Source organism: Pezoporus flaviventris, unplaced genomic scaffold (assembly GCF_033815535.1).
Source record: "Pezoporus flaviventris isolate CSIRO_AGI_PZ_B2104156 unplaced genomic scaffold, CSIRO_AGI_Pfla_v1 ptg000066l, whole genome shotgun sequence".
NCBI lineage: Eukaryota > Metazoa > Chordata > Aves > Psittaciformes > Psittacidae > Pezoporus > Pezoporus flaviventris.
The window spans coordinates 6,721,998-6,746,895 of NW_026892614.1; the positions used below are offsets into that span (position 1 = coordinate 6,721,998).

Below are 24,898 nucleotides of genomic sequence, written 5' to 3' on the forward strand. Positions count from 1 at the left end.
GCTCTGAAGGATAGCATGTTGCTATTTTGTGACAGTTCAGCAACTTCTGGCAAGGCAGGAGGCAAGAAAAGCAGATTCTGTGGAGACTCCTGTGGAGTGGCTTCCTCCTTCCTGCCATCGATGGCAAGCACTATGACTTAGAGGCTTGGGCAAAGGTCTTTACACACTGATTAAATTCTCTTGACCATATTTCTCTTCGTAGTTAAAATTTTTAAAAATTTTTTTTGTATTTGCAGGAGATTTATTTAAGTGTAAGTACAAAACTTATAATCACTTGGTTCATATAAAACCCATGCTCTCTCCATAATACTGCCTCCTTTAAGTTATTGAAGACAGTGCTGTCAAGGCTCAAAGCTCAGAAGACATACCTGAAACATCACCACACAATGAACTACATCCATAGGGTAAGGTAATCTTCAGTACAGCTATCATACTAGAGAGCAACAGTTTGCATGTGATTTGCCCAATAATAAAGATGCTGAATGTCATGAACCTTAGGGAGATGTAGAGCTTTTTGTACCTCAGAGTAACTTTCAGAGCTTTCAGAAGCTTTACCGGTACAAAAAAACCCAAGTGCCTCTGCACAGGAATGGAATTTAATGCAGTCATGGTCATACCAACATCCCCTACTCTTTCGGCTTTCTCTCATCTCCTTTTTTAGCACAGCTCACTACAGGTAAGCTAGTAACGATGAAAGTCAGCACACCTTAAGACAACAGCACAGAGGCAGCTCATCTTTATTATAACCCAGGACAAGATGACAAAACTATTCCTCTGAACTCCAAGAAACCACCACTCCTCCTTTATTTCACCATGGCCTTGAAGGCATTAGAAGGAAGAACACCACGAAGTCATAGGAACCATCCCAAACAAGCAAAAGGACCAACTAGTGGTTTCATCTGCTAAGGCACTTGTTAGCTGTGGCCTGCCTGCTTTTAGTAGTGGTGGAATGGGTTGAAGGAAGAAGGCTGTGTTTAATGGTGAAGCAGATGCTATAGCGGTTCTATTATATAGTAACTTAAAACTCAGATGGGAAGAGATCAAACAAAATTTTAGAACTAGCATCCAGTAATAGGCTTGTGAATTAAAACTCCATAGCCTCTATGGGTTTGTTCACTATAGCAGATAGTACTGTAACTTTACACTCATTTTTAATTCTGTTTCTGCCATAAACAATAGCACAGTGTAACTATTGAACGATTAGGCTTTTGCAGCCAAATGAGTTTTATTGGAACTAGACTCAGAAAGGTGTTAGTTCATACAGTTATGTTTTGAGTTCAGACTTCAGGCTTGCTAATAACAGAGAACTCAATACCACGTTTGTTAAGGCGATCAATCAGCTTTGTTTTGTAGAAAGCAGCTCCTGGAGAATACACACCACCCCTGTTAATGAAAATAAAAACATTAGTGGTAAAATGAAATTGAGTGACACTTCTTTTAGAAGTCAAATGTATGTTCCTTGCCAAAAAAAGCACCACTCTGTCCCACAGGAAAGCCTGTGAAGAACTGGGCAAGCTGGTCATATTCATAGGTTCATTTATGGATCCAGCAAACTTAATACTGATGCAATACACGATGCAAAAGCACTACTAAAAACCTCTGAACTACATCCTTTCAAATTAAAAGGCAGATGAAGAATAAGTGGCTTTAAAGCAGCTTGTGGTGAAAGATCTCCCTTGCACAGCCATTTGAGTGAGGTAACACAGAAATCCACAGGGTTATGAGATCTATATTTTCAAAGAGAAACAAGTGCACACAGTAGCTTTAGGGGAGATCAAGCTGCTCTGCATGGGAAGTACTTACTGTTTAGGCAGAGAAGTTGCATCTTCCAGAAGAGACACAGCTGCTTGAACCATTGCAATTGGTGTAGCAATGTAGCCAGGCTCTGACAAAAACAAGACAAAAACCAACCACCACGTACAGTGTGTTGAAATGTAGAATTTCATCTTGCTTTTACCTACAGCCTGCTGAAGAATAATCTCTTTGGTAATGAAACAGCCTTCTGCATTTAAGATCAGCTTTTCTATGTGGTCATCTTCCCAAGTAGCTGGTGAAATCCTCAAGATCTAAGCTGGACAAATATGGCCTATAATGGCACAACCACAAGCCATCGCCTCACAGTGACAGAGGGCTCTTCATTAAAGAGCCCTCTGTCAAAGGAGCTTCCCCCAGCCTCTGGCTGAAATTCAGACCTTTGCTGCAGCTACATCACTAGTTATTTAAAGAAGCTATGCATTATTAACTCCTTTCTCAGTGTTTTCTTGCCGTCTCCAAACTTTACTTCAGGTATCATCTCCCCTGAAGAGAATGATCTGAGCACATGTATGTTATAATTAGGAATGATACCACACTACCTCTAAGTTGACTTACAGGGGACTAGAAACAAACTAGTATTAAGTCCAGGCTGTAACAACTGGAAACAGTCCTTAAAGCACTCTCCCTCTATCTGCTCTAATCTGCAAAAATGAAAATTTGAATGGGAAAGTCAGAAGGAAAGAGAATGAGAAGAACACAAATTAATTGGTTGTTTCAAAAAACAGGTCTCAGTGAGTGCTAGTATCCAAGGCAATCCTCTGTAAAGGCTGTTAACTTTGTCCACGTTACAAGTGCTTCTCAAGGGTGAAAGAAAGAGCAGTGGACCCATCATCCTACTTTAAAGTAGGGAGTATGAGGCAAAAGCAGTTAGTTTCTACTGACTTACATACCTGGTCCTTTCACTTCAGTGCAGATCTTTACATTTGGTTTGCCACTCTGGGGATCTTGCCCTTCACTGTAACCCTCACCAAAAAAAGTAATTGTAAAAGAGGTTCCATCCATCTGTAGTAGACAAGACAAGTGTGGTCACGAAAAGAGTAACTCACTCCCAGCAAACAAGTAGAAAATAGAAGGATCTATTACACCAAATTCTATGAACCATGTAGACATGAGAGCAGTTATTTTGAGACATTGCTTAAAAGGCATAATGTCATCTATGTTTTTAATCACGTCCACTGTGCTGGAACTGTTGCTGTTCTAAAGTCCATTTATTCTCTCAGTGCTTTCAGTCCTCTGTTTTTGCTGCTCGCTCAGTCTACCTCTGTCATCATCATTGACAGACTGGGTGCTGTAAGCCATGCATGTAAATCATCATAAAAGGGTTTGGGTTGGAAGGGAGCTCACCCAGTTCCAACCCTCCTGCCACGGGCAGGGCCACCCTCCACTAGAGCAGGTTACTCAAAGCCCCATCCAACCTGGCCTTGAACACTGCCAGGGAGGTAGCACTCACAACTCCTCTGGGCAACCTGAGCCAGTGTCTCACCCCTCACAGTAAAGAATTTCTTCCTAACATCTAAACCTATGCATCACGTAAATACATCAGACCCATCCTAATCTGAGTTCTACGTACTTTGATGTTTAGTAACAGAAGATGCATTTAAATAGTCAAAGCTATCTGAACAGATATTGTGTGAATACACACAGTGTATATTCAGACATTATTTCTATGCAGTCGACTCTAAATTACTATTTCATCATTACTATGACACATTTATTCAATAACTGTGATGGGAAACAGCCAGTTACCTGTTTCTGGGTTGGTCCTTTCTTTGTGAAGTGTCCAGCAGAGAAAAATTCTGGGTACTGCATAATAAGGCAGGGGAGAAAAACAAAACAAAAAGATGACCAACAGTAAACTAGATAGAAAAGTAAGTCTCCAAACATTTTAATTTTGTGTTTTGAACACTTACTTTTGTCAGAAGTTTTCTTCCAAAACTAAACTTCACAAGAAGAAGAAATAAAATGCCAGCAAACATCAGCTTCATAACAGAACCAAGACCACCTATGCTCACATAAGCACCATACTGCACCTGAGGCAGAAACATATTTTCAGAGGCAGAACTGACATTAAAATTTTTGCATCAATTCATTTGTAAAAATGAATCTACCCTCAGTTTAGGATGCTCGTGTTTGATACGATAGCTTCTTAAATACGGCCTTAAACAACTGCCTTAGTACCAAACAACTCTTCAAATAATGCTTCACTTCATAATGCGTTATGAGAATTGAATATAACTACAGAATGGTGAGGAAATGAGCACAGTAAACAAGAGTGGAAAACTCTAAAAAAAGCTGTGTTTTGGTATCTGATTTAAAGCTTCTTCTCCAAGATCTTTGTGCTTTAGCTTAAGAGAAACTGAGGCCTTGCCTTACTTTTCAAATCTGAAATAACAGTAGCAAGCCTTTCTCATTTGTGCTTTCCATGTGTATTTTTAGAACGCTATTTCACCTTCATCTCTTAGCTGATGCCTGTGATTCTGCACAGCTGTTATACAGATTGTTGGTGGTGTTTTCCCCTCACGAAACCATGAGGAAAAAAAAAAAAACTTAGCATCTTTTCCACCACCACTTCATACTGCCTTTACTCTCCACATACAAATGAGCAGCCTGTAAATTCTTTATCAGAATGTTCACTACACTAGACTGACCTAACTACAGCTACACTTTAGAACATCCCAAGTTGGAAGGGACCCATACAGATCATCGAGTCCAACTCCCTGCTCCTTGCAGGACTACCCATAACTAAACCATATGACTAAAAGCATTGTCCAGAGATGCTCCTTGAACCCTGAAGGGCTTGGTGCTGTTACCACGTCCCTGGGGAACCTGTTCCAGTGACAGACCACCTTTCACAGAACAGCCTTCTCTATTGTCCAACCTGAACTTTTCCTGACATACTGCAATAAAAGAGGAGGCTGTGAATACAATCAACATGTTTATTGTTTCACCCTTTCAGAAGCTTTACTGACACAACAAAGAAAAAGCCGCTCTGCAAGAAGATAATTTAATGCATTTATCATTCCTGAAAATCAGGAAGCCTAACTTTCAAATATTTCTGTGACTTAGGGCTCCTATTCCCTACAAATACATACCTAGAAATCAGACAGCTCAAGAACTCTAAAAGATAATCTTGTAACTATTATGCTAGCAGCAATAAGCAAGCTCATCAGGCAGAGGATCAAGTAGTATCAAATAGGCCAGTGCGCCCAGAAGAACCCAGACCACATCAAGTCAAGCAGCTTCCAAAGGTGGTAAAGAGAACAAGCCTCCTTCTTCACAGAAGCAAAAGCACATTCCGGTTCATTACTGTTTACCTAACTACAGCGGCCCTACTATGCAGATCTGCACTACTACTACTAACTGAACAGTTATTACATAAAGGAAATTAATTGAAAACAGTAATAAAGACAGTATATTAATAACAGCAACTTACAGGTGTTTCCTGCAACTCTGTGTGCAAATAACGCTGAGACCGTTTCACAACAGAGGCATCAGATCCCATGAACGGAATGGAGTACTCTTTGAATTCCTGACTGTAGAACACAAGCCCTCTGTAAAAGGACAAAAAAAAACAACAAACCCAAACAAAACAAGGTCAGAAAAAATGTTCAAACATTCACACAAACTGAAGAAACTTATCAATGGAACAGCCCTACCAATACTGGCCTTTCTCAAGCATTTTTATGACATTGTCTCTTTTCACCAAAAGCAAACCATCTGTGACTCAAGATGCCATGCACTACAGCACGGAAGAATCTGATAACCAAAATAATATTCTCCTCACATTTCTTTCTTCCATTTTATTGATCACTTCTGAAGTTCGAAACTGTACCACCCCACTAAAAGCCCCTTAGAACAATTTAACTTTGAGACCCAGTAAATGCTGGGTCGTGTTCTGTTTTCAGTATATACAAGCAAATCCGTAAAACTGAACTTCAATTCTACAAGACAAGCATCTCTTCCTAGTATACTGAAGTCCTAAATGCATTTTTTTAGTATTTAATAGTATTCAAAATCTATACAACAAATACTGGAACTGTTAGAAGATAGTGTTTTTCCCATCTCAGACTTATACCTCCTTTTAAGCTTTGCACCAACTACTGGAACAGGGGCATATCCTATCTTTTTTCGAAGCTTCTTCAGGTTGTCTTGATCCGCAAGACCATAAACAGCTGACTTCCAGGTCCCATCATGTACACAAGTTCCCTAGTGATATACCACGAAACAGTAATTAACTCCATATCTAAAGGTTTCATGTATTAGTTTAATCATGACCTTAGAATTATTACATGTTCTTAGTTATTACATATGTGTGTTATGATTACATGCACTGAACTATTGAAATGTCACCATGTGGCCACCAAGACTCCTCCTCTGCTGGACAGGGAGGGAAGCAAATAAGATGGGGAAAAAAAACAACAACAAAACCCCTAATCAACCAACTCCTGGGTCAGCTTGTGGAAGGAATGTTGGACAGACAGCCTTGATGCTGTGCCAGCACTGCTCAGCACTTGCTGAAACACTGGTGTCTTACCAACTCCTTTCTAGCTACCAATACAAAGCACAGCACTATGAGGGCTACTATGAGGAAAATTAACTCCAGCTCAGCCAGACCCACTACAATCTCCACATCTTACTCCATATGATTTGTGTCATCCTTAGGTCCCACATAATTGAATACATGTTTGTACACATACACACATGTATCTTCTAACCATCCTACTACGTTTAATTCTCATTACTGAAATCCCTCCTCACCAACACTTACAACTTACGCTACATACTTAAGCCATCTTTATGCCAAACATATTCTCATTAACAACTATTTCCTGTCCTTTAAAAGACAGGCATTATTCTCCCATTCCATGGGCTGCTTTTACTCCAGGTGTTTGTAAGAACAAGCGATGACTTGGCCCCATCTCTCAAGATTAATGATCAGGACAGGAGAAGCAGTATGTTTGACTGCTGGGCACCAATCCAGCCCAGTTTGGGCCATCCTTGCATTGTTTTAATAATGCTCTTAGAATTATTACATATAGTAGAAATTATTATGATTATTATGTACAATACATGTATTATGATTACAAGAAGTATACTGAAATAACCCCTCCAAACAGACAGACAAACACACACTAGAATTACTGGCAACACACCATGTATCCGTTATAGTTGACTTATATATGAATCCTCACCAGATCTCCACCAAAACTATTTCTTGAAACAGCTTAATGCAACAGACTTCTGGCCTTTGTTGTAAGGATGTCTGCCTAACTAACCTTACAAAAGGGTGTTTGCTTGGGATGCTTTTATTAGCTCCTAAAAAATAAAGCTCTTGGACTCATCATCAAGGAAATACCAGCTTGTTCCTTGGTCTGAATTAATGTAATAAGTTATTCTGATGGGCTGTGGGAATATTAATACCTCTGATTTTCCAAGAAGGTATAAACCAACTAACCTCTGGCCCAGATTTCACCTTCAGGAAACTTTCGACAGCAGTTAAGGTACCTTTCGGGGAAGAGAAAACATTACCAGGCATATACAATTACTAGTTCACAAAGCCACAGTATATACTCTGGTAACCTCAAATAGCAGACCACTGACATTATTAGTTGAAAAGGCAGAGTCACGTCTTTGTTTCAAATTAAACTAAGGTTAAGTTCCACAGCTATTTCAGTTAGCAAGTATCAAATTTCTTATGTGAAGTACTTCAGTAGAGGTCACCAATGCTAGCTTTACTCATTACCTTTTTCATGTCTTATTGACTTAATGACATAATGTAAACAATCAATAAAAAAAGGAAACCAATATTAAGAGCCATATTTAGCTTTCCTCCAAGTTTCAAAATAAAGGACGATGGAGGTTATGAAGACCAGGATGGAGTTAATTTGTGGTACACTTTAAGGGCAAACGCCCCACACCCCAACCCCCTGAACCCACAAAGCACCAACCACAAGCTTACAAACCCACAGAGAACCCTGAACTCACAAGATATCCTAAACCATGCAATATTATCTTGTGTTTCACAAAGAATGCTTAGTTGTGATGAACAGCAAAATAAAACAGTTCCTCAAAATTCTGATTTGTTTTGCTTTGCACAGTTCCTTCCCAGTTTACAAAACTGTACTTGTATGAGCAAATTTCAATATAGCAAGCAACTGGACAGACAGGGGACAATACCATAAAGTCAAACCAGGAAGAGATAAGAGACGTCTTTATTCAAAAAAAGTATCAGACATCGAATTATAACCCCATGTAAAAACAAATGCTCATTTCCAGGCCTCTCCTCTCCCTCCAATCACATCCAGATTGAGTTTTCTTAAACTGAAAGCAGACGATACACTTCAATGCAAAGCAAACCCACTTAACAGCAGTTTTAATTGCCCATAAAGGCAAAACATTTGGATACTCACTGGCCTTTTCAATTGAAAGTCAGATGTGATGAACAAAACATCCTCATTTGAGATTAGGATCAAATGCAAATCTGATCCCGATTTATGCATCCAGGATCCTAATTTGATCCAGAATTCATGCAAATATCTCACATCTTTTCTCAAACGTATTTATGCTCTTCTGGTTACCGTCTACCTGTTCCTAAAGTAAAAAGTAGCGTACGGCACTGTCCACCTACACTCATACACCAGCTTCTCAGTGCTTGTGGTAGAAAAACAAAATTTAGGAAACCCAATTACCCACCAATCTGCAAACCCTTTCCCACTGCCTCTTCCCTACAGAGGTTCTCACTGTACAAGAGGCAGTGTGTTGAGGCTTGCCAAGGGACAACCACACGCTGGCTCAACAGCCCACTGGTGACAGCTGCAGCTTCTGTTGTCTTTGTAAGCAATGTTTCCTTGAATCCCTCTTCTACCTAACAACCAATGTTCTTCAATCTAATAGGAATTATGATTTACTTTAAAATTTCTACCTACGAGATCTGGTTGAAACTGATCAGCTGCTAAAGGCAGGCAAAAGGAGAGACTGAAAAACTTCCCATGTAAGTAATGCTGCTTTAGGAAACCAAATGAAAACATAATCTGCATTTCTTTTTCAGCATAAAGTCACACTTAAAAGTCACCTTTCAACTTGTCTCTGGTGTACAGCACTCCCATATCAGCTGGTATAGAGTCAAAGCCACAACTTCCAATGACATATACTCCCTTTTCCGCAGCTTTTTCATTGTATTTCAGGTACATGCCTTCCAGAAACTAAAACACAGAACAAATACTTTAAGCAGAACTGTCTATTTGGACATACCCAATATTAGCCACCCATGCTTTACTGTGTCATATCATAGCACCCTACATACTTCAACCCACTTACATCTGAGACAGACAAAGAAATGTGACCTGCACAAATTCCCTACATAGGATCAAACTGAGCTTTGAGTCAGAACTCAAAAATTCGGGATTTCTGGAAAGAACCTTAGAGGCTCTCACCTAACAGCTAACACACTGTACTTTAAAATAATTAACACACCTTAAAATTATAGATCACGAAGAAGAATTTGCCTTCCTGGTCATAAACATTAACAGGAACATGAAACATACTAAATAAACACACTGCCATAAGGTAGCATTTTTCTACTGTCACGTACCTGTGGCTCTCCACTGATGTCAATGTGGCTTGCACCATTTTCAACACAAGCTTCTACCACAGGCTCCCCAAAGAATCTATACTATAGAAGAAAAGAACACCACACATAACGAAAGCTCCACAGCACAACTCTCCCAACATGCTCTATCTTACACATATACGTACACCAAAACCTCGCCACGCCAACCTGCTACACTGCCGCCTGCCCCGAGGAGCCCAGCCGCAAGCAGCAGAGAGGCAGCCCCGGGCTCTGCCAGCAGCCGCGGGAGTAGCGCCCGCACCGCCGCACTCACCGGGCCCACGCAGTTGAGCACCAGCCGGGTCTGCCTCGCCATGGCGGCCAGTGAGGCCGCGTCGTCCACATCGCACAGCAGCACGCCGACCTCCGGCCCCACCGCCGCCTTCCCTGCGCACCGGAGATCGCCGTCACCGACACGTCCCGCCGCTCCCCGGCAGCATCTCTTCCTACCCCGAGACAAACCACCGCCCCGCCTCCCCAGCACCAAGGGGCTTGCCCCGGCTCTCCCCGCGGCCCTTCCCCAAACCCGCTCGAGGGCGGCTCCTAACGGACAGAACCCCGACACCGGGACCGCGCTGGCCCCTCCGGCCCCGGACGACGGCGCTGCGCCACACGACCCATGGCCCGTACCCAGCTTCTCGGCCGCCCGCTCTAGCACTGCCTGCAGCTTCTGCCGGCTCCGCCCGGCCACGGCCCAGCGCAGGGCGCCCCGCAGTTCCCCGCTGGCGGCCGCCCGCGCCACCTCCTCCACCACGAACTGGCCGGTGAATCCCGAGGCACCGAACACCACCAGCTCGTAGGGCCGCTCGGGCGCCCCGGCGCCGCCGCTACCGCTACCGGCCGCCATGGGTAAAGACACTGCCGCACTGCCGGGCGCCGCCAGGAAGCCCCGGTACCAAGCGGCCCGGCCCCGCCCCGCCCTGGGCGGCCGTTACGGCTGTTGCAGCGACTGAGGGGTGGTGCTGTCGTCCCTCGCTCCGCCCCCAGCGCAGACCCTCAGCTCCTGGCGCGGACCCGCGGTAACGGCTTTGTGGCCCTGCCTTGGGGCAAGTAACCTTTGGTCTCGTTGCAGCAGCTGAGAGAGAGGGCGAGGTGTTATCTCCGGGCATGTTTGACACACACCGTGAACAAATGAAAACATACCGAGATACTACCGGGGGGTCATGGAGCCAGGGGGTTTAAGCAGCAACGTTTGGAGAGAGACGCCATTGTGTCCGGTCCCACATTCTGCTGAGCACGGCCCATTGCCGAGTTATTGCCTTAAGTGTTTCAGCACAGGTGATACAAGATCAATAGGGTACCGCCAGTAACCCAAAGAGAAAATTGTAATCACTTAGAAGCCAAATGAAATGCTCTTGTTTGCCTCACAACTACAGCAGATGTGTATGTCGGGCTCAACAGGGACGGAGAACAAATGCAAAATCTGCAGTTGCTGTTGTGGTGGGGAGAGGCCGTGGCCCTGCAGAGCCGTGCTGGTACGGAGCATCTGTGGCTGCACCACGCGGTGAAGCACGGTTATAATTTCAGTGCTTTTCAAGGCCAGGCTGCTCACCTGGATTCCAGAGGCTCGCAGCAAGTCGTGTGGGAGCCAGCCTCCTGCATCCCTTTCTCCCAGGCAGTTTCTGCCTTATTTTAACCATTCCAAAGAGACGCCTGTCTAATCTCTAGTGACTGATGCTTTCAGACTGTTCCCAGGCAATCTCCTCCTGCACAGTGTTTTGCGTATGGCTGAATACAAGAAACTAGATCTATACATCCTGTAGTTTTGCCCACATGCCATTCTGTTTCCAGAGGACATTAGTAAAAGATTTAATCCCTGAGGAGTGTATAAAAAGATGCTGCAAAGCTGGAAACTTCCATGCATCTCCTCAATCATCCTTAGTTTTTAAATCAGTAACTCTTTTGAGCTTTCCTCACAGGCTATTTCACACATACGTTTTTCCTGTTCTTTTCAGCTGTTTTACGTTTGTACTGAAGATTAATGTCCTTTCTGAACACACTCTAAACGTCTTGTCTCCGAGGCAACAAGAGATCCTCCCCTCTAAAAGCATCAGCATCAACTCCTTAAGTACTGCTGATGCAGCTGTTTGTAGACCTACTCGATCAGCTGTACCAGTGAAACAACAGAGCCTAACAAAGAGCAAAGCGTGGGGGAGGGAAGGACAAAGATGGCTGTTGTAGGTTTTTTTATTCCAGATCATTTTGTTGATCTGATTTACAGAGAGAACATGCAAAACCAGTTTCTTGTGTTTGAGGTCGCTGAACATCTCATTAGTCAAGCTTGTCTCTTACTGTCTTCCTCGGATAATTTCCAGCTGTTTCCAAAGTAAAGGCTGTTTTCTCCGAGGCCACAGTCTTTGGTGTTCCACTCTCCTTTCTCCTTTGAAAAAGCTTTGGAAAAAACAATTCACAACTATAATCAATAGATATTTACCTTCCCCCCCCCCCCCTCCCCCCCCCTCAGTTTGAAGTTAATAAAAATTGTTTTTTCTTCAGACTTTGCATTAACATTTAAAACTGTTCAGTGACATGAGGCTGTAAGGAGCCTTCCAATTGCAGAGGGGTTCTGACATAGCTCACAGGGCTGCCTAATTTCTTTATCCCTTTGCTCCAGAAGCTTGCTTCTCTTGCCTTTTCTCCCTCTTCCATATTATCCCTTTATCATCACACTTAATCCCTTGTCCCTCTCAAAATACAAGGCAGTTTATATATGACTCTGACTCAACTATTTGTAAAGAACCAGGACTGCACAATCTTCCTTGGGCCATACGTGTTTGATAAGAGCTGCATCATTGTGTTAGTCAGTGGCTTGGCAAGCACAAGCTTGCATGCAGTGCTGAGTAACCTGCCTCCTCAGTGACTGAAATTTTACACCAAAAGGGTCAGACTTACCCTGCTTATCAATCCACAACTCTCGATATTCCATCGACTTGTACAATGTCAGCTGCATTTCTTTAAAACACACCTGTTGGAGCAAGATAATTCATATAAGTTGCAGCTTACACAGGCAAGAAAACAGGCTTTCAGAGCTGCAGAAGGACACCTAAAAACCAACTAGGGGGGCATCAAAACAGGAGGCCTACATAAAACATCATTATAGTAGCTCCAATTCATTTTTTCTCGAGAGAGACCTGTGGTTGGCAACTGTTTGCAGTCATCTCCAGTTTCACGCCAGCTCACTAGTAAGAAAAGAACAAAAATCAGTCTCTAAACCAGATTACATTCCTGCCCTTGAAACTAACAAGTTGATGGGTAGGTTTCAGAATGGCAGACATCAAGGCAATGATTTTAAATGGAGAGCTAACAGCAGTCTTGACTAAAGGCAAAGGTTAACCTGTCTCCCTAGTTAGTGCCCTCAGTGCAGGATTACAAAAATTATTCTGTGGGAAAGGAGTAGGACGATTTACAGTTTTCCTTTGTCCAATAGGAAGCCAAGAAATGCCAGATCTGCTGCCAAGTGCAGTTCTACAAAGGAGGTTCTCACCTCAATCGGTTTTAGAAGCTCACAAAAAAGATACTGCTGTTTCTTTTAAAATCTTGCGTTCCAGATTTGAAGGTGCTTATTTTTTCACACGTGTATCAGCATGCAAAGCCTCGTTTAGCCAGACTGCCTCAGTCTAAAGCTCCTTGCCAATTTCTGTGGGACAGAGAAGTACAGAAGCGCGTATGCACACAGCAGCCGTATCTTTTCAAAGTCATCCAATAAAAAGGGGCACGCCTCCCTGTGCTAGTTTCTCCTGTTCTGCTTGGAGCCTCTGGCAGGATCTGAGGAATCTATGTAAACATGCGTAAGAGCACTTGTATGTCCCTTCCTTTCATACAGTGGGCATCCTGATTAAATCCTTCCTGTCAATATTACAGATTTCTTGGACACCAGTCTTTGTGGTAAAGTTTTTTGTACTCATTTATAATTTTAGGGTGCTTTTTATTAGGAGTGGAAACGAAGATGTTGTTCCATGACCACTTTTTAATTAAAATAATAATAAGGTAGCAGAAAGAGTGCAATATGATGTCAATTGCATAAGGATGTATGAAGGCAGCTTTTTTAAACACAGCATGGTAATTGCCTTGAACCCCAAAGGATGAAATAAGATCAGTGGCTTGCATAATTTCAAAAGTTACAACAGAACACAAGAAAAATAGAGCATAAGAGTAGGTAGAGAACCTGGGAAACAAGGTTGATTAACAATGCATGGATAATTCACTGCAGGGTATGAAGAATTATGTGGGTGAGTATATAAGTGATTTAAAAAGAAAAAGCATCTGTGTACCTGTTACAGTGACTCAGTACTGTAAGACTGTGAGAGCAAATATTTCTGGAACAAAGTCTACAGTTCTTAGTGTCGTGGTGTATCTTATCCTGAATTTATGCAGAATATTACTTTATAATCAAGAGGCAATTGGCTTTAAAAAGCTGCTCAATACATAACTTCAGAATTTGTAATAAAACTATTTAGACTGGGATAAAAAAAAAGAGGATCTTGAAATTAAAAACTGCAGAGAATCCAACAAAGTTGCTTCTTTTCTCCAGACTAAACAACCTCAGTTGCCTCAGCTGCTCCTCATAAGACTTGTGCTCTAGGCCCCTCACCAGCTTTTGTCTCCATTTGGACCTGCTCCAGCGCCTCAATGTCTCTGTTGTAGTGGGGGCCCAGAATTGAACACAGGATTCGAGGTGTGGCCTCACCAGTGCCCAGTACAGGGGGATGATCACTGCGCTGGCCCTGCTGGCCACACTGTTTCTAATGCAGGCCAGGATGCCATTGGCCTACTTGGCTGCCTGGGCACATGCTGGCTCATGTTCAGCTGTCAATCAGCACCCCCAGGTCCTTTTCCTCCAGGCAGCTTTCCAGTCACTCTTCCCCAAGCCTGTAGGATTGCATGGGGTTGTGGCCCAAATGCAGGACCATTTTAATATATATGTATACATACACACATGTAATATGTATATTGTATACACATATGTATATATATTCAACCAAATGTACATTCAGCCAAATAAAATAATAAAGGAACAAGGTTCTTTTTACCTAGTTTGGTTATTTCAAACTTGGGAGAATACAAAACAGCAGATGGCAGATCCTGCTCTTCTGTTTTTTAATAAGTTGCATGCACATTCCCATTCATGCACAAATCTAAACAAGCTCTGAAAAGAAGAAATAAAGGCACGTTGACCCATAGAAGGACAGCAGAAGTCAAAGCTTTTGACTGCCACTGGAGTCCAGGCTTCTCATTCAATATTAACTGCAGCCATGACTTCTCACACTGAACTTGAAACACTTACAGGTATGAAGAGGCTGATAAATGTACAGATTTTTCAGTAGATGGACACAGAGCAAGAAAGCATAGGGGAAGAGCACCTTTTTCTGATGACACTAAATAATAAGTAATGTTGCAGTAGAATGCTGTATAACAAAAGTGGCTGCACAGTAAATTAAGACATAAAGAGTTACATGCCCGAGTGCTCTTGCTGGGTACTGCAGGGTTCTGCCCTACCTCACAGTTTAGTAGTCATTTTGATGACAACAGTTAAAGATTTGAAACTTTCTCTCATAGTTGCAGAGAAATGATTTAATGGCAGCTAAAAACCTAAAAGTGAAAGGATTTAGAAAACACACACTAATCTGTACTGGAGACGTTAAAACCTGGAATACAGCTACCTAAAAGAAATGGGGATATATGTTTTGTCAGTGTATGGCAAATGGGAGATATTTGCAATGTGGAAGCATCAGATTGCATGGAAGGAAATAAAAATCTGTCTCCATTTTAAAGTCTACCTAAAGCATTGCATTCCATTTCAACCACTTCACTACTGTGGGCCCCTGCTACAAGGAATAGATTGACGAATTGCAGACAATTCCAAGAAAATTTTCCAGGAAATAATGAATCATCCAGGAGTAGGAATGGAGACACCTTAGAGGGCAAATCTAAAGTTCAAGGTATGTATTCACTACAGAGGCACAATAGTGCTTTGCAAATATCTGAAGGTGGAGGGTGAAGGACTTTGAATACAAAAAGAGGTGTACACCTAAGCAGATGTGGCTGAGAGAGTGACCAGCAGAGCCCATGCCTCGCAGCAAGGGAGATGTCAGTAAGAGAATGAGACCAATGATTCAGTGAGTGCCAATGGACAGGACATCTGAAACAAAGCACCAGGCTGTTACCTGTGAGGAAGCTATGCAATGCCACAAGTTAAGTGGATGGCTAGGTGGGTCATCTGTTCTTTACTGGCTGCAGTCACCAGTATTAGACTGAACTGTAAAATTCTCTAGCTATCTTTCCTTTAATTGCATTGTGAGTATAATAACAGAGCCTGATAGTTCTTAAAATATTCCTTTGTATCTTATTTAAGCAAGGTCATTAGAGGGGGAAAAAAGGGGGGAAACATCTGTATGCTCTAATTAGCTAAAAGTGCTTGCAGGCAAAAACATACAGTTCCTCAATGTTACTCTCTACCAGCTTCAGGTGCCAGCAGAACTTCTTGGGGGCCAGTTGAGGCCAGGTGCCTCTGTTCAGTGCACTTGAATGCTCTGTCAGTGTTCATGCAGAATACCCACAAGAACTTTTTTTCTTTCAGGTTGTATACTGCCTGTTCACATGCAGAGAAACTTAGATTGTCCAGTTTTACACACTGGCAAAACCACAACCACTCATTTTTATCACATTTATAAATCACAGCTAAGCTACACAGGTATTACTGTCCTCAAAAGCCTTGTAGCTGTCTTCAAATTGGCAACATATTTCATCTTTTGACCTCCAAAGACTTCTTTTTCCCAGTACTATCTTGTACAACTCCTGTGTGAGGTCATCTCTGCGCTCCACCTGTTTTCTTTACATAAGGAGTTAGGAAGGATGGTTGTCATAGGAAGAAAACTAACTCTATCCCAGACAAAACCAGGGCAATGGTTCCTTCACAAAACTCAAGATTTTCACCCCAGAATCCATAGCAGTTCAGTGCAAATCTGTCTGTGTGTGTACAAGCAGAGCACATTGCTACACATTGCTATTCCTGCTAACCCTGTATCATTTTTAACACATTTGCACCATCAAACTTCCCTTGAAGCTAGCCTTTCTCACTAATGTGACATCCTCATAAACTGTCAGAGACTGAAGGGAAGAGAATTCCTGATAAGGGGAGAAGAAATGGTGCAGTGGTAGAGCTTTCCCTCTCTTGTTCCTGTGAAAGAAAGTGGGAGAAGAAAGCACACCATTTAGTTTTGTGCAGCTGCTTTTGCTCTGTGTGGATGTTTTGTGCCGGAGAGTTGCTGCAGAGCTTTGGGAGTGAGAGCAGAATGCCAAATATCCTGTGCTCTCAGCCACCATATCCTGCAGAGGTATTTCTGTGCTGAAATATGGGTGACAAGCAACACTTGAAAGCTGCTTCTTCTGTGTCTCCCATGTAGCTATGTGCTGGTTTTGGCTGGGATAGAGTTAATTTTCTTCATAGTAGATAGTATGAGTAGATGTTTTGTTACAACGCTGAAAGCACTGTTGATAATAAAACAATGTTTTAGTTATTGCTGAGCAGTGTTCGCATAGAGTCAAGGCCTTTTCTGCTCCTCTCACCACCCCACCAGTGAGTAGGCTGGGGGTGTAAAAGGAATTGGGAGGGGAAACAGCTGGCACAGATGACCCCAACTGACTAAAGGGATAATTCCATGCCATATGATGTCATGTTCAGCAACAAAAGCTGGACAAAAGAAGAAGGGAGGGATGTTCAAGGTTATGTTTTGTCTTCCCCAGTACCCACATAATGTGTGATGGAGCCCTGCTTTCCTGGAGATGGCCCAACACTTGCCTGCTGATGAGAAGTAATGAATGAATTCCTTGGTTTGCTTTGCCTGTGTGCAAGGCTTCTGCTTTAACTGCACACTGTGTTAACCAAAAAAAAAACCACCAAAAGATAAAACTGAAAAACCCCAGACACAAGTGATACACAATACAGTTGCTCACCACCTGCTGACTGATACCCAGACCCACCTCAGCAGTCATCAGCCCTTCACGCCCAACTCTTCCTTATATATAATGAGCATGACATTCTATGGTATGGAATATCCCTTTGGCCAGTTTGGGTCAGGTGTCCTGTCTCTGCTTCTTCCAAGCGTCCTCTGCCTGTCCCCACTGGCAGAGCATGAGAGGCTGAACGTCCTTGATCAGGGTAAGCGCTACTGAGCAACAACTAAAACATCGGTGTGTTGTCAGCACTGTTCCCAGACTAAAGCCAAAACACAGCTCTGCACCAGCTACTAGAAGAAAACTGATTCTATTCCAACCCAAACCAGGACAAACTACTATTCAATAGCCCCTAACTGAACTTATCACAGTATAGATGCATTTGAATTTAGATTTGTCTATAACGTGGACAAGGCAAGATGTCTTCCATCTTCCTTCACAGGAAAGATCCTAGCGGATCTCTAGCTTCTGTAATGTTGAAATGGGGCACATTTTCCAAAATCTGCGGTTCATCACTACATCTCATCAAGAAGGTTTGTGGAGAATTGCCAAAAAGGCTGATCAACTATATCCTTTTGTTCATTCTGTAGAAAGCAGAAGTTTAGCTTTCAAACCAGTGTCTTGTCTCAGGACTGAGTTTAGAGCTGAGCAGTTGGTACAGGTAGCACTTACTGTGAGGATGGAAAGAGCAAAACCATAGAACGTAATGCAGAGACAGCACATTCCCCTTATTTCATAGAGCTGGCTTGTTCACCAGTGTGTGGGGCTAGTAACTGAACCTTGAGAAGTACTAAAGAATCAAATGGTACTACAACGTGGGAAGTATCTGCAGTACATTTTGCCATGTTCTTGACATAACTCAAACACCCCAGGTGACTCTTTGCAGGGCCTGTGTAGAGCCCTGCATTGGTTTGTGTCAGGACAGAGCCTCACTTACCGACAATTCTCTCCCACTTTTCTGAATTTCTGGGATAGCATCAAAGTGTCCAACCTGGACTGAGAATCAGTTATTTAAGGCATTACTTTAGTAAAGCAATCTTAGCTATCACATAACAAAGCTTAATGGATTGATGCAAAATACTGAATTGACTTTATTAACCTTTTTCACTATGTCAGTAAACATGTGGAGAGTGATAAGGGTAAAGGGCCTCAATCGGATCTCCTCCTCCTGTAGCAGCTTCTCTTTATCTGAGTGCCTGAGACTGTCCTAAGTGGTTTGGATGACTTTTGTAACTCATACCAGTATTTTAGCATTCTCTAGCAAAAAGGCTCCAAGGTGTGGCATGCAGATTTTTTTACAAGTATTTTTTAAAGAAAAAATGAGCTTACACGGCAACAACAGCAGATTCCAAACCTGCTTTATGTCAACTCTTGTCTGAGCAACAACAAATACCTCTATGTGAGCAGTCACTGCCTGATGGCAGATAAGTGCCTGACCACGAGGCAAAGGTCTTTACTCCTTAAACTCTTCCTGAACATTAGATAAATGCTTTGACAACAGTGATTACAGGCAGTCAATAGAACCTCACTGTTGTACATAGCACATTCAGCTGGTCCTCTCAGAATGTCCTCAGCAGCAGCCCGTGTGCTGGTTGAACCTGCACCTGCAGCCCTGGATGTTAAGGCAAAGAAAGATCAGGAGAAAGAACGAGATAAAGCACAGGGTACTGGTGAAACCTAATGTGTTTTAGATAGGTGAGTGGATTCGGTTGGGGTCATGCAGTAGGTGGGCAGAGGTGAAAGGCTGGGATCTGAGTAAGGTACATTACTCAGGAAAGTTGAGCGTGGTTTTTAGGAGTAGGACATGCAGTAGAAGGATGTCAGTGCATGGACCTGAGAATCTAATGAAGGGGAAGGAATACACTAGGAGGGAAGAGGCAGGCAGGAGGAGAAACAAACCTCTTCTGACCCATTCTTATGGCCTGGAAAAAAATATTCAGGTACTCTCTACAGTGCTGACAAAGTTTGAGAAGTGCGTGCCCCAGTTCAGTACTGATTTTCAAGTTATCTGTAGTTGCAAGTTTACTTTTCATAATGCAGGCTATGTACCTGCCCACACAGAAACCGTAAGTTAATCAGGGGGAGAGAGTTACCGACAAAACAAGAAGTTAACAGGGTGAGGTATAGAAGCTCCTTGCTAGGCTCAGAAACTGTGTCTGAGCTCCCTCTAGTGAGATGTGTGCGTCTACTACGCTCAAAGATCACAGACCAAAGCTCACATACCTCTTGATTGAATCGCTAAATTCAAACCCAAATACTTCTAAAACAAACATGCAAACGATCTTTGTACCTGGCCTATAAGAGGTCACATCAATTCTGCTTCACAAGCTAAGCTCTTATTTTTAGAAGTTTCTAGAAAAGTAATGAGAACAAATGTAGTTTTAATGGTGTTAGAGACAAATGAAAACTAGACTGTTTGCAAAGCACTTGCAAAACAGAAGCAGCAGGCTTGTATAACTTCCTACTGCAGGTAACATAAGTATTTTCTAAAACACAGAAGGGAGTGTGGTAGAGGGTTTTTAGCATCATGAATGCAAAACAACTGTCAAGTAAGGCTGGCATATAGATCAGTTTACTTGATACCTTATAGAACAAGCAAAGGGGCGAATCACTGTTTTAAAAAATCAGACTGCTCAGTTTTCTACATGGCAAATAAACTCTCTGGCAGTTTATTTATTTCCTCCTGGAATGATGAATGGATGGGGCCTTTTTTTTGTGCAATGAGCTTAAGCTACAGAGGCCAGGAAGTGCTACCCCACTTCCTGCAGGCACACACATCTACCTATGTTTTTCCCCACAGTGGGAGGAGAAAAGGAATTCTTGTGTTAAAACAACCCTCAGCTATCTTGTGGTGACTGTGTGTCCTTCAGCTCTACTGGTGATTTGCTGTGACTTTACTTCACGTGTCTGTAGCATATAGGTCCCTTTGTCTTGGTTGTTGCCTCTTGTCTGGGCACTACTGGTACTAGCAAGCTGTGGACATTAGCATTACTGTTTCCTGCTACTGCTGGTTTCTGGCTTGCTGTCATTTTTGCCACACTCACACGACTGCATTTTATTGTGTTACTCAGCCACAACCACAAATTAACTCTTGTTCATATATTCATCCTTTTTCAAGAAGCCTGTGCCATCAAAAAACCACTTCTCTCTCCTAGATGTGTTCCACTAAGAACCTTTTACAGTCTTACCTCTTCTGGGTACAGCAGAGAAGTCGTTCCATTAAAGTTCCTGTCCTCACACTGCCCTACCTCACTGAGAACTCATTTCTGGAGTTCTCAGATCCAAGACACGTTAAGGAGTGGGCAGGACAGCAGCCATAAAGTTAATCGAAGCAGGGTGAAAAGTTGTTATGCCATCAGCCAAAGGTGAGTGAAAGCTGTAGGGGTAGTTCATTTACCCAAATAAGGAAGAGAATGAAGAACTGAAGCTTTGCATTTGACATTACGAAGCGGCAATATTTCCCTGCCCACCATATCAGACTTGTCATAGGCTTACCCATAGGAGGTTTGTAGGTTTGTCCACCTGATTTTACAAAAGATCTCAAAAGGAGAAGAAGCAACAAAAAGCTGTGGTAGAAGAAACCACTGCATTATCTCTCCACCTCCCAGGCTAGTTCATGATCTGATCATACACTAAGTGTTTCAATGGAATTTTCCAAAGCAGTTGCTCTGTCCTGTCCTACAAATCCAATGGTAATTGGAGACTTCCAAGGAAAGTAACAGCCCCACTGACATCTGCGCTCAGTCACCAGCTCTCCGTGCTGCCTACAATATGCTAAAGTTTCTAGGTTTGATTTTAGCTAAAATGACTAATGCTGAATGAGCTGTGATGTATAACAAGAAAAAAGCATGCGGAATGAAAAGTACCTTAAAAATGATTTGGCGCAATGTGGTCAGGTTTTGTATCAGAGAAGGCAATATAATGCTGAAACCATCTAGCCTGCAGCTGTGAAAACACAAGAGAGGCATAAACCCAAGTTCATGGCAGCATGCCAGAGCCTTCTTAAAAAAATGGCACATCACTGAAATCAGGTGCTGATGTAGCACCACCAAAGGCTCCTTATGGGCCTGGAGACAAGAGTGCCCTTACATTTCATTATATACCTAGCAGCAATACCTGCCTCCACAGAAGGAAGGGTATTTCTAATGATCACTCTGTTATATCTGATAATGGTTCCATACCCCAGTAAATATGAACAGCTTTGGTTGTCCTTACCCTTTTATTTAATTATAGAACACACTGGAATTTTTACTTTCTATGAAAAATGACCTAACTTCCTTATAGGAATAAGTAACAAGATTTAGTAGGTGAAGCTGAAACTGAAACTAGGACATTTTAGTTTAAAAGAAGGCCTTATTAGGATTTAAGCATGTAAGTGTCCTGAAAACAGGCCATAGATGCTCATCACTTTAAACAATTAAGAACAGATGCTAAATGTGCATGTCTGGTTCAGAGAACATCACAGATAACCTGAAATGTACTCCCAAGCATTGAGGTAAATTGAGGATCACGTGGCTGAGCACTGAAATCAGCTGCAGCAGAGAAATCACCAAGCATTGCTTAGATCTGGGGAGCAGACTTGTGCTCTTTGGCAGCTATTACGGTCATGCAGTGTGGACTTATTTTCCTCTCATTAACGCTTCAGTCCTTTCCTGTATTTTTAAGTGACCGATTTGTATTATGCACAGACAGAAACAAAGACTATTGTTACTTCAAGCGGTTCTGTTTCAGCTGCAGACCCCAGTCTGCACCACTGAATAAAAGGCATCTCTTCGACTTCTCTTCATGGCCCCTGCGTTGCAATCCTGGGGAACAGACAGGGTCTCCAGCTCCGGGGCTGAGCCCGGCTGCCTCAAAGCCGGCAGGCGGCACTGCTTCCTTGTGCTGCCTCTGGTTTTCAACGGTTTAACCTTTATATATGCCGCTGATGTCGGTGCATGGACTGCACAGATGTGCTCTGTCCTATTTAGGACTGCTTTTCCTCATTAAGGCCAGGACTGCAGAGCTGTTGTTTTTTTTTCTCTTGGTGTAAGTTGGGAGGGAATAGGAAAAATCCAAAGAAGGGCAAAGCGTGTTAAAGGTTCCATTTTTTAAGCTGCAGTCTGGAAAGTACTTGCTGCACAGAGGTCAACATTTGTTTTGAAATAAAAATCTGGATGCCTTTTTGGGTTTGAGGTGTCTTCTTATCAGCATTCTCAGGGACTGTAGTTAACCATTTTGTAGGAGTTCTCAGTAATCTCTGTTCTCCGATATCAGCCTGTGCACATGCCCTGTTTTCTCTCTCTTGAAGGGACAGCAGAGAAGAAGGAAGGAAATAAAGTGAAAAATGATAATTTCTGCTAAATACAAGACTGGGGATGTGCACATAACTAAACCAAACACAAAAAGAAGATACTGTTATATCTGGCCTCTTGCTCAAACAAAATTGTCTCTAGCTTTTCCCTCTGTCTTCCTCCAGCTCCTAGAAGCCATCAAGCCGTGCCCACAGCTCACTCCCTCTGTCTCCAAACTCCACTTGTGTCCTCTTCTAATTTGCCTCTGTTTTGTGTTTTCTCTGGTGCACGTGGAATCGCCACATGTGCAGAAAGAACATGGACCACATGACCGCACACAGTTACCCACATTTTACTGATGGGCAAGGGGAAATCCCTTGGTTTGATGTGGAAACGTATAGCCAAGAATTCATTTTGATTCTTCACAAGTGTCTTTCAAAAACTGGAACCACAAGTTTTTGCTTGCAAATAGCTAAAAAGTCCTCCTGTGTGTATGACATTTATCTTCCTCAGATAACACTTGGAGGATCTCCAAAGGACTTTGGTTAGGGTTTGATGCAAGACATGTTAATAACCTCTTAATCTTTGCAATACCTGTTTTGCTGGCTAAGTAATTGATTTAACACTATTTTATGGTTATAAACAATATCTGTGCGCACTGTAATGGACAATAAATACTGATCCTGAAATATTCAAATGCAGGTAAGTATGTAGTCAAAACAACCAAACAAATCTAATGAAGATGTGGCTTTTTATATTTAACCTGTAGTTTCTCAAGCTTCTTAAAATAGTTGTTTCTTCATAGCCACAAGGGACAGAAATTTTTATATTAAAAACATCAGAATCTAGTAAAAATATACACCCATTAGTTGAGACTATAAAAATGGGGTAAACCATGAAAAGTTGGAAGTAAAACACGCAGAAGAGACCTTCAGCTCTGATTATCAGTCTTCTGGAGGCAACTGATTGCATAAAACATCTGAAATCTCAACTAACATATTGTGTAATCACTTCGTGGCAGATAAGGATTCTGGACTGCAAGAAGGATATCCCTAAACGACCCTTACAAATAAGGCCCACAAGGAGTTTCTCTCTCATTCAATTCCAAAAGCCATAGCTGTGATGTTTTCAGTTTTATTCCCTCCCATTCCCCTGGGCCCTTTTGCTTTCTCCCAGGCTGAGCTAGCTTCACTATTAAATACAGCTGCCTCTCTCCCACACTCACATGGTTCCCTATGGCAAAGGACTGTGGTATGGATGGCACAAAGGCTTCATTGGACTGTTTATAAATACATGAGTGGAAGGGAAAACAGCAGAAAAATTTATAGTGAACATGTTATTACAGACTTCAGCATTAATCACTAAGCAGCTTCAGGAATGTTGCTCTGTGGATCTTGCCACCCTAGAAACTTCCTGAGGCACTTTGGAAATTTTCCAAGATGCCACCAGACTTCTGGCCAAGCAGCAATGCCTTGGGCCTACATCCAAATCTCAAGCGTAGTCAAGAAAAGCTAAACTTACCTTAAGTCCACTGGGATTTACAACTAGTGGTAATTTTGTTTTCCTCACCTACATCAGACATTTATGATGGCTCAGATGTCCAGGAAATTAGTCACGCACTGATGGAAGCAGGGCAAATTCCCGCTATGGGTGGAACCAGAAAAGTCATAGCCATCACCTTCCCAGCTGCAACCTTGTGTCCAAGGTCAGTTGAATCCAGCTCCTCCCCAGAACCTGTTAGAAGTCAGACATTGCCAAGAAGCTTTGAGAGACCTGATTGCTCCTCCCATGACTGCCAAAGTGAGAGCGGGCAAGCAAGAATCAGTCACCTAGAGGGGCTGGCAGAACAGGCAGGGAGCCGGCAAGAACCGCTCAGATTACCTGCTTTTCCCTCTTCTTTCACTTTTTAAAAGGGACACTCATTCTGCGCAGCGTAGCAGAACCGATTACACAACACAGGTTTCAAACTGCTAATTACAGTGGATGCTTCTGCCTCAATATCGCTGGAGGGAAACATTCATGCAATGCAGCCATGGTGTCTGTGACAACAGCATCATGTGCCATGCTGATCAAAACTAGTTCATGGCTAACTTTTAGTGTCACCCTTCCCGGTGGTAATTACACCTTAGAATTAAAAAGGAATCATCACCAAGGCTGTGTGCAAACACCGTGCTCAGATGAAACAAGGAACTCAATAAGCAAAATAGTGTAGCATTCATTAATGATCTACAGCATATGTTTTAAAAAA

General features: G+C 42.5%; 1 protein-coding gene and 1 long non-coding RNA gene across 2 annotated transcripts; both read right to left on the reverse strand.

The window, feature by feature from the left end:
* Positions 1-1,192: 1,192 nt before the first annotated feature.
* SCCPDH (saccharopine dehydrogenase (putative)) lies at positions 1,193-10,354 on the reverse strand. Its single transcript, XM_061471113.1, has 12 exons — positions 10,055-10,354; positions 9,699-9,811; positions 9,407-9,487; positions 8,888-9,017; positions 7,271-7,320; positions 5,891-6,021; positions 5,249-5,366; positions 3,726-3,845; positions 3,562-3,618; positions 2,706-2,817; positions 1,804-1,885; positions 1,193-1,383 (listed from the first exon to the last, which is right to left on the reverse strand). Exons 1-12 carry the CDS (start codon positions 10,269-10,271, stop codon positions 1,278-1,280), a joined length of 1,317 nt encoding a protein of 438 aa, XP_061327097.1. The 5' UTR covers positions 10,272-10,354; the 3' UTR covers positions 1,193-1,277.
* A 1,305-nt stretch (positions 10,355-11,659) lies between these two features.
* Positions 11,660-24,516, reverse strand: LOC133278404 (uncharacterized). Its single transcript, XR_009746546.1, has 3 exons — positions 24,172-24,516; positions 12,317-12,389; positions 11,660-11,815 (listed from the first exon to the last, which is right to left on the reverse strand). It is a non-coding gene; the product is annotated as an uncharacterized LOC133278404 (long non-coding RNA).
* Positions 24,517-24,898: the final 382 nt, after the last annotated feature.

Bases quoted from the DNA above. Each gene is read 5' to 3' on its own strand.
- SCCPDH (XM_061471113.1), bottom strand. From the start codon at position 10,271: ATGGCGGCCGGTAGCGGTAGCGGCGGCGCCGGGGCGCCCGAGCGGCCC. The intron at 9,488-9,698 runs GTGAGTGCGGCG...TTTCTTCTATAG, and splicing joins TGCTCAACTGCGTGGGCCCG to TATAGATTCTTTGGGGAGCC. The intron at 3,619-3,725 runs GTAAGTGTTCAA...CTTATTATGCAG, and splicing joins GAAGAAAACTTCTGACAAAA to TACCCAGAATTTTTCTCTGC.